The sequence below is a fragment of the Asparagus officinalis genome, chromosome 7 (genome assembly GCF_001876935.1).
Source record: "Asparagus officinalis chromosome 7, Aspof.V1, whole genome shotgun sequence".
Classification (NCBI taxonomy): Eukaryota; Viridiplantae; Streptophyta; class Magnoliopsida; order Asparagales; family Asparagaceae; genus Asparagus; species Asparagus officinalis.
Window position 1 is genome coordinate 53,214,462 of NC_033800.1, and position 10,335 is coordinate 53,224,796.

The window sequence follows — 10,335 nt, forward strand, 5'->3', positions numbered from 1 at the left end:
ATGTTAACCTACATGCTCAGGGCTAGTAGCAGAGAATGGGCCAAAGTTTGTCAAACCTTGTCAATATTTCTCTGCACCTTTCTCAACACAGGAGCTGTATCCAAACCTCTGAACAAAAGTCTCAAACATCTATATTTCTCATCGTCGATGCTTTACCGGAAACATCAAGGAATCAGACGGAGGAGAGTGTGGAGTATACTTAAAGATAATCCCAAGGACACTGGGGGATATTATATATATATAATATATATATAATATATATATATATATATATTATATATATATATATATATATATATATATAACTAAAGCCAAGAAGCAAAAGAGGACCCCATGGATCATTATAGCGCACATCAATTTCCATCGCTATATATTGGCCCCAGAGGAATTGGTCCCTAACAAAATGTCTAAAGCCGAAAGGTCTACGAACACCAGCAACTTCAATCCCAAGGTTTTGAACTCTTAGGACTACTTGGCTTCGCTTTAATCCAAAAGCAACAAAACATAGATGAACAAGATCCGTACAAGCAAACGGGGAACGTTTCATATTTGAAATTATCAGCCTCGCGCATGTATAAACTCCTCAAAAAGAGGCATTGCTCATCGTTGCATGTCCCATTGACATTCTCAATCATTCAGAGAATGCAATCACGCTCCACAATGCATACGGAACTCCTCTTCGGTAACTACTAGGTGAAATCTCGTTCAAATACACAAACTATTCACAGGGTTTTCTGCATAGACGGTAGAAAAAACATGTTGGACATCAACAACCATGATTGTGATCCTACTCATCTGAGACCTTCATAAGTTGTAGCTTCAAAGCGACCAAGTCACAGGATTGATTCTCGTATAATCACTTGCCTTTTATCTACCAAACATTTCAGTACAAGAACTTGATGGGTTCACTGCACTGTAAACTCCAATAATCATGCAGACCATATTAACGATACATTTCGAATTTGGACTCAGAAAAAACCTCCAAGAAGATTTTAACCGAATATTTCTTAAATTTCCCAAAGCTCTACCATCTATGGTCACCTTGTAGAACATTTAAATTCTCCTGCACATTTTCCTCAAACTTCTGCGTAGATCCTTCCTTCATCCATTTTGCACCTCTCTAGTTTCTAAAGATACAAGCACAAATATTCAAACAGAAGATCCAAGATGAACAAGAATCATATAAAAATCACCAAGATAACAAGAATCAACACACAAATGCACGATAAGCAGAATAAATACCCAACTGGGCAAGTAAACAGATAGTATATCCTAATTTCTTTATGAAACCCCAATTTATTTCTATCAATCCTCATTTAATAACATCATCATCATCAATAACAACACACCATGCACACATACATTCATTGAAAGATGAATAACTAAGAACATAAATCAGATCAAACCATAATTTTAAATCCCTTTTCACAACCAAGAAAAAAAATTAAAGTTCAAAAAATTTGTTCAACAAATAGAATTCAGAAAGAAGAAGAAGAAAGCAATTAAGGCGCCCAACCAATCCATTCTCATTATAAACAGCCATAAACGCAAACAAACTAACAAGTGCAGCGCAAGCAATGACTGACAAAATTAACTACAATGCCTGCAATAAATGTTTAAAAAAATGATTCAGGCTCGGCTGTAATATCTCATGCAAATCATCAAAGTAACAAGATCAACGCTGAATTATCAACAAAACAGAATGAAATTTCAACTGTGCAACACATAAACAAACAATCAAGATTCTCGAATGCACACAAAAACTAGTGAACAGAGTATATTCATTTACAATCAATCACCACTTTATTTCTAACAATTCCTCAGTTACAAACATCATCATCATCATCAACACCACATTCACACAAACCTACTGAAAAACACTGTTGTCACCAAAGACCCATAAAAAATTTATTAAAAAATCACATTTTTTTAAAAATAACCGAAACGTTTATAAAAAAAAAACGCTATTCTCACCAAAGTTCCGTAAAAAGTTTATTAAAAAAAAATCACTACTTCCCCCTTTTCTCCATGAATTATTAGGCTTTGGAAAGAATTCGATGAGAAGTTAGGGCATCTAACCAATCAACTCTCATTACGCTCAAGAACCCTAAAAGTTGCATGAAAAATCATCAAAGCAACAAGAATCAACTCCCATCAGTACTACCAATTTGAAACAATCTTTACAAACACCACTTTATTTCTAAATAATTCCTCTGTTAACAATAATATCACACCATGCATAATTATCCATCCAGTAGATGAATAATAACTAAAATCACACAATCATTTAAAAAAAACAATATCTTTAAACCCCTTTTTACACCCAATAACCCAAAAAAACTAAAAAAAAAAAAAAATCCCAAATTTTTTAACCAATTAGGGTTTGGAATCAAGAAGAGCAGCAATTAGGGCATCTCACCAATCCATTCTCATTGCACCCCTCGCACCTCCTCAACCTCCCTTCATCCTCAACGAAGATCTTTCGGCTCCCACTGCAATCCCCACACGGCAAGAACCGGGCCCCACCGCAGCTCCTACAGACGAAAGTGGGGTCCACCCTCCTCACCTTCTCAAGAACCCTGACCAGCTCGCCGGAGTCGAGCAGGGCCCTGACCTCCTCCGCTCCTCCGACGAGCTTCCCGCCAACGAACAGCTGCGGGAGCGAGAAAGGCGCCGCCTTTGGCAGCAGAGACTGGAGCTCTCGCCTGAAGGAGGAGTCCATGGCGACGTCGCGCTCGTCGACGGCGACTCGGAACCTCGGAGGATGCTTGCGGACGTAGCAGCAGTCCTCGTGGGTCCGGCGAATCGAGCGGAGGGAGGTCGTGTAGAGGACGGCGGCGGCCCGCGGGGCTTTTCGATGGTTTTGAGAGAGGAGTCGGTCGGCGATGCGCTTAGGACCGTGGCTTCGTCCGAGACGGGCCGTGATGGTGGTACGTGAAGGATCGGGAGAGGAACTGGGGGAATTTCTTGGCGGGGGTCGAGTCCATGAGGAGTTTGTAGATGGCGGAGCAGGATAAGAATGACGGAACAAGATACCGCGAGAGATAGAGAAATGGAGAAGGAGCTGAAGTCTTTGCGATTGCTTCTTGGTGTTGTTGTCGGCTACGGAGGACGGGTGGGGTTTTGTTCAGAGATTACGCAAGTATTTATTAATTCTTTGTTTGCAAGGGAAAATTCCATTCCGATACCTTTCGTAATAAAACGTTTGTGAAAAGCCCCTTGGAGTCTTCGATAAATTCACCTTATTGTAACTTGCACAATATGCATTCTGTATATCTTTAGTATTACTTATCACCCTCAACTATCTAGTCTTCTAATGCCAGTCCACGCTTGCTAAGTGATCGGTCGGTCACAATCTTGTCAAAAATCCCTTTATGATAGAAAGTCTATGCATAGGATAGAGTTACCTTCGAGAGGTCGTGTGAAACTATGAAAAGAATTTTTGGTTTGATATTTTAGACAAAAAGATATTTGCTACGTATATGTTAGTAAAAGTTATAATAAATAGATTTGAATTACACTAGAGTTGGCATGAAAAAGAAAAGACCCCTTCTAACTATTTGAAGAGGAAAACATTTTTTTTCCAATAACAAAGATAAAAATGATTTTAGGGGTCCCCTCAAAGAAAAGTTTGTGAAAACCACACAAGAGAATTATAACTTCAAATTTGATTTTTTTTTTATAGGTTGTTGTGATTTCGTATAGGTACCCAAATATCCTAATAATTTTCGATGTAAAATATGATTGTTAATTATAATACCAGACGATGTATAAAATTAGAAATTGTACAGTGCAAATAAAGATTTGTTTGACCAAAAGTAAAATCAGGGACCAAAACTAAACTTTGTTGACGGGGAGGTATAGGCAACGTGGAATATGTGCTCGCAAAGGAAGGAAGTGCGAGAGGGCGGTGGGAGGAAAGAAACGCGTGCGCGTGACGCCAGTCCAAAGATTTTTCTTCAATTCTTCCGTCAGTAGTGTATTTTTGGGAATTTATTAATACATACTAGTCTGATAAATTTATTGTTAAAAATTTATGAATATTTATAATTTTACATTTTAGGAGTATGGTCAATAGAAAAAAGGGAAAAATGTGTCCGGGCCCTAAAAACAGAACCTTCATGTGCTGCAGCCCCTCCTAGTTTCTCTCATGTGGTTCAGCCCCTTGAAATGTGACATTTTGTGCTGCAGCTCTTTTTTAGCAATTATTACATGCCAGATAAGCTAAAATCCTCAAAATAACCTTATCCCCTCTCCTCAATCCTTCAAACCCAGTTCTCTCTCTCTCTCTCTCTCTCCCCTCTCTCTTTAAAAACAAGGGCTTTCTCAAGCTCGTCGTCTTGGCCCTCGCCCTCCTCGCCGTCGCCACCTCCGCCCAGGCTCCCAAGCCTCCCTGCACACCAATCTCTAATTCCCCCTTGAAATCAAATCATATCGAACCAGGTTTCTTTCTTTTTCCGCCAGTTCCAGTCTCTGTTTTTCTCACTTTCATCCATGAAAACTGTGTTCTGTTGGTGATCCAGGAACAAAAGGAACAAACCCTCTTCCTTCAAATACTGGACGCATGCAGGCATCATCGAACTTCCACCAGTAGCAATGAACAGTGTGAGTTGATTTACTGAGGAGCATTCGGATGCTTGAAGGACGGAATAAATTACGGTTCTGTCCTCCTCCTTCGGCTTCAAATCCTGGTACGTTCTCAAGGAGCGGGGCTGAGAAATCTGATGTAAAGTTCTCAGTGATGCCCTTTTGACCCGGAGGTAGAAGCAGCCTTATCAAAGGCTTTGTCAGCATTCCGAACACCTAGTGCAGCAAAATTATGGTCATTAAAGTACAAAACTTGTGAAATAATAATAATATGGTAGTCTATTTGTACATGTAAATTTCTGTATAGATTTGAAAGTTAGGTTTCACCAAGGAACACAAAATTATATTTGTTTGTAAAGAAATAGAACTAACTCTGTAGCGTGTTAGTTCTAATCTACACAGTGTTAGTTCTATTCTATAGCGTGTTAATTCTAATCTATACAGTGTTATCTATTCTGTAGCGTGTTAGTTCTAATCTACACAGTGTTAGTTCTATTCTGTAGCGTGTTAGTTCTAATCTACACAGTGTTAGTTCTATTCTGTAGCGTGTTAGTTCTACTAACATGGTATAAAATACAAAACTGGTAGCTTCGACATCAATGAACGCAATTAGCCACACCAAAAAATCACACGAAAAATCTCCTATAAATACTAAAATCATGCACACCAATCTCTAATTCCCCCTTGAAATCAAATCATATCGAACCAGGTTTCTTTCTTTTTCCGCCAGTTTCAGTCTCTGTTTTTCTCACTTTCATCCATGAAAACTGTGTTCTGTTGGTGATCCAGGAACAAAAGGAACAGACCCTCTTCCTCCAAATACTGGACGCATGCAGGCATCATCGAACTTCCGCCAGTAGTAATGAACAGTGTGAGTTGGTTTACTGAGGAGCATTCAGATGCTTGAAGGACGGAATAAATTACGGTTCTGTCCTCCTCCTTCGGCTTCAAATCCCGGTACGTTCTCAAGGAGCGGGGCTGAGAATTCTGATGTAAAGCTCTCAGTGATGCCTTTTTGACCCGGAGGTAGAAGCAGCCTTATCAAAGGCTTTGTCAGCATTCCGAACACCTAGTGCAGCAAAATTGTGGTCATTAAAGTACAAAACTTGTGAAATAATAATAATATGGTAGTCTATTTGTACATGTAAATTTCTGTATAGATTTGAAAGTTAGGTTTCACCAAGGAACACAAAATTATATTTGTTTGTGAAGAAAGTGTTTAAGTTAGGAAGTGATGTATAGTTTCCTGATGTATAGTTTCCACTCATAATTGACTTTGCATTTAAATTAGTGTATAAATTAGAACTAACAAGGGGTATAAATTAGAACTAACAAGGGGTATAAATTGTTAAAAAGGGGCTGCAGCACGTGGTATAAATTAGAACTAACTTGGTATAAATTAGAACTAACGTGGTATAAAATAGAACTAACGTGGTATAAATTAAAACTAATGCGGTGTAAAATAGAACTAACGTGGTATAAATTAGAACTAACTTGGTATAAATTAGAACTAACGCGGTATAAAATAGAACTAACGTGGTATAGATTAGAACTAACACGCTACAGAATAGAACTAACACTGTGTAGATTAGAACTAACACGCTACAGAATAGAACTAACACTGTGTAGATTAGAACTAACACGCTACAAAATAGAACTAACACTGTGTAGATTAGAACTAACACGCTACAGAGTTAGTTCTATTTTTATACTAAGTTAGTTCTATTTTATACCACGTTAGTTCTATTTTATACCAAGTTAGTTCTATTTTATACTAAGTTAGTTTTATGTTATAACAAGTTAGTTCTAATTTTATTACAAGAAAAATGTCATTTTGGAACTTTTGATTAACAGGAACTGAGTAGTTCTGGTCCTGCTTTGGATGAGTCATAGGCAAACTGGTAAGTGCTAAATGCTAATTATTCTCCCCAAACCTTCCATGTTTCTTTGAAACCCAAGAGAGTACAAAGAGGAAAAAAGTTGAAGCTTTCTTGTTTATGTCAGGGCTAGAAGAGCCTAAAAAGTGGTTGAGCCCATCAGAATACAAGATACATAACAGTGCAAGAGAGCCACATTTTGCGTAGGATTACAGGCAAATTTCACCTAAACATTCGATTATTCTGCACAAATTGATAAGATAGCTGTGAATACTTGAAAATTATGGTAGGGGTAAAAACTGGGACAAAATTACAACATATCAGTACTCATCAGAGACTAGGAACCAAACTAGAGGACGCTATGAATGAAGGCTTTGCATTAACTATCCTAAATGAATTGAACTATCAAACTTTTTTCTCTGCTATCATCTTCAAGTGAAAATGTGGGCATCCGCAGACCAAAACCCTGTGCCATGCCACCATCAAATTTATCAAAAAAAAAGAGTGGCCTTGTGCCTGCAGCCCCTCCATTTTCACTTTTCTTGGGCATCATGCACTCTTTTCTCTTGGTCATCCTCCTCCGGCCTACCATACTATAGGGTTCAAAAGTGGCAGGGGGAGCGGCGAACTCCGGCGTAGTCGAGGGCGAGACGGGGAGCGGCGGCGAGCTATCGCGACGAGGTCGGGCGGAGGAGAGGAGGGGAGGCGGCGGCGAACTCGGGGGAGGCTTGGGTGCCTGGGCGGAGGTGGCGACGGCGAGGAGAGAGGGAGAGAGAGAGAGAGAGAGAGAGAGAGAGAGAGAACTAGGTTTGAAGGATTGAGGAGAGGGGATAAGGTTATTTTGGGGATTTTAGCTTACCTGGCATGTAATAATTGCTAAAAAGGGGCTGCAGTATAAAATATCACATTTCAAGGGGCTGAACCACATGGGGGAAACTAGGAGGGGCTGCAGCACATGAAGTTTCTGTTTTTAGGGCCTGGACACATTTTTCCCTAGAAAAAAACGAGGTTTGATTAATTAATTGAATATGCTAATAATTATGTAATACATGATGACGTTGCAAGATGTGAAAGCTCATACGCCCATAATTAGCATGGACCTTATCAACTGACCATTTTAATACTATAATTGGGTGTAAACCGTGTAATGTATCGCGAGAGATTATGATCATAAATTCTCCCATAAAATTTTCCATAAGAAGAAGATTTTGGTAAAATTGTGTTAATGCCCTAAAAGCAAAATCTTCATGTGCTTTAGCTCCTTTGATTTTTTCCCAATGTGGTTCAGTCTTTAAATTCGAGATCTATGTTCTGCACCCCACTTTTAGCAATTATTACATGCCAACTAAGTATAGACAGAGAATAAAACGTAAAAAACCCTAAAATGCTCTTATCTACTCTATTCTTTCATGTTAAGTCTAAAAGCAAGTTGAATTAGATTTAACATGAAGGTCTATTTCATGTTAAGGCTAATTCAGTTCATGTTAAGTCTAATATAATTCCTTTTAAGTATAATTTAAATCATATTATGTCTAATTCAACTTTTTTCAAGTCTAATTTAATTCATGTTAAGTCTAATTCAACTTGTTTTAAGTCTAATTTCATGTTAAAGTCCAATTTAATTCATATTAAGTCTAATTTAATTCTTTTAAGTCTAATTTAAATCATGTTATGTCTAATTTAACTTATGTTAAGTCTAATTTAGTTAGACATAACATGAAATTAGACTTAAAAAATTAAATTAGACTTAACATGATTTAAATTAGACTTAAAAGGAATATAACATAATTAAAATTAGACCTAACATGAACTGAATTTAGACTTAACATTGACTGAATTTAGACTTAACACGAATCAAGTTGGATTTAACATGAAATTAGACCTAACATGAACTGTTATATATTAGACTTAACATGAACTGAATTTAGACTTAATTAACACGAATCAAGTTGGACTAAACATAAAATTAGACCTAACATGAACCGTTATTAAACTTAACATGAACTTAATTTAGACTTAACACAAATCAAGTTGGACTTAACATGAAATTAGACTTAACATGAATTGTTATTAGACTTAACATGAACTGAACTTAGAATTAACATGAACTGAAATTAGACTTAATACGAATCAAGTTAGACTTAACATGAAACTAGACCTAACATGAACTGTTATTAGACTTAACATGAACTGAATTTAAACTTAACACGAATCAAGTTGGACTTAACATGAAATTAGACTTAACATGAACTTTTATTAAACTTAACATGAACTAAATTTAGACTTAACATGAACTGAATTTAGATTTAACACGAATTAAGTTGGACTTAACATGAAATTAGACTTAAAAAAAATTAAATTAGATTTAACAACAATCAGATTGGCTTAACATGAAATAAAATTAGACTTAACATGAAATTAGACTTAAAATAAGTTGGAATAGATTTAACATGATTCATGTTAAGTCTAATTCAACTTTTTTTAGACTTAAAATAAGTTGAATTAGACATAACATGGTTTAAATTAGACTTAAAAGGAATTAAATTAGACCTAATATGAATTAAATTGGATTAACATAAAATTAGACTTAAAACCGGTTGAATTAGACTTAACATGAATTAAATTGGACTTAAAATGATTTAATTAAGACTTAACAAGATTTAAATTAGACTTAAAATAATTTAAATTAGACTTAAAATAATTTAAATTAGACTTAAAATAATTTAAACTGGACATAATACGAACCAAACTGGACTTAACAAGAACCAAACTAGATTTAACACGAATCAAACTGGACTTAACATGAATTAAACTGGACTTAACATGAACTAAACTAGACTTAACATGATCTAAATTGGACTTAACGCTAAATTGGATTAAAATTAGACTTAAAAGGAATTAAATTAGATTTATTCGGTTTATGTTAAGTCTAATTTAATTCCTTTTAAGTCTAATTTCATGTTAAATCTAATTAAATTAGACTTAAAACAAGTTGAATTAGACATAACATGATTTAAATTAAACTTAAAAAAAATTAAATTAGATTTAATATGAATTAAATTAGACTTAACATGAAATTAGACTTAAAACAAGTTGAATTAGACTTAACATGAATTAAATTAGACTTGAAACAAGTTGAATTAGACATAACATGATTTAAATTAAACTTAAAAAAAATTAAATTAGATTTAATATGAATTAAATTAGACTTAACATGAAATTAGACTTAAAACAAGTTGAATTAGACTTAACATGAATTAAATTAGACTTGAAACAAGTTGAATTAGACATAACATGATTTAAATTAGACTTAAAATAAATAAAATTAGACTTAACATGTGTTGGGTCCTTTTGTTTTGATGATGATTTACAAATAATTTACATCTATTGTTGTTTGTTTAGTGTTTGTGTCTTGTATCTATTCTAGGTAAACAATATGTTAGAGGATGGATGAAATTGAGTTTTAACGATCATATCCAATAAAGGTTGGTGGAATATCGGAGTGAAGTAATGCAATTCAAGTTGAAGATCCAAGTTCAAGCTTCATCCGCAAGTTTACCAAGAAGAGCTTATTGAAGATCAAGATCATTGCTTGGGTAAATAGTTTAGGTTTTATATTATGTGTCTTAGTACTTTAAGCTCAATCATACACACAAATACACGTTTTGGTTTTTGTATATATATAGTTATATATATACATATATGTTTTGGTTTCGTTTTGTAGATATGAAACAAATATATATTCATATACACATTTATATGTTTCTCATTCTATTATATTTAGAAATATATTGTGTTTTTGGGTTATAGACTCTAAAATAATAGTTCTTACATTTTATCAAGTCTATAAAGCCATACAAGAGTTTTCAAA

General features: G+C 35.3%; 1 protein-coding gene across 1 annotated transcript; it reads right to left on the reverse strand.

The window, feature by feature from the left end:
- On the reverse strand, nucleotides 414–2,855 carry LOC109848590 (glutaredoxin domain-containing cysteine-rich protein 1-like). Its single transcript, XM_020418165.1, has 2 exons — nucleotides 2,420–2,855; nucleotides 414–1,127 (listed from the first exon to the last, which is right to left on the reverse strand). The coding sequence occupies exons 1-2, from the start codon at nucleotides 2,720–2,722 to the stop codon at nucleotides 1,077–1,079; spliced, it is 354 nt and encodes a 117-aa protein (XP_020273754.1). The 5' UTR covers nucleotides 2,723–2,855; the 3' UTR covers nucleotides 414–1,076.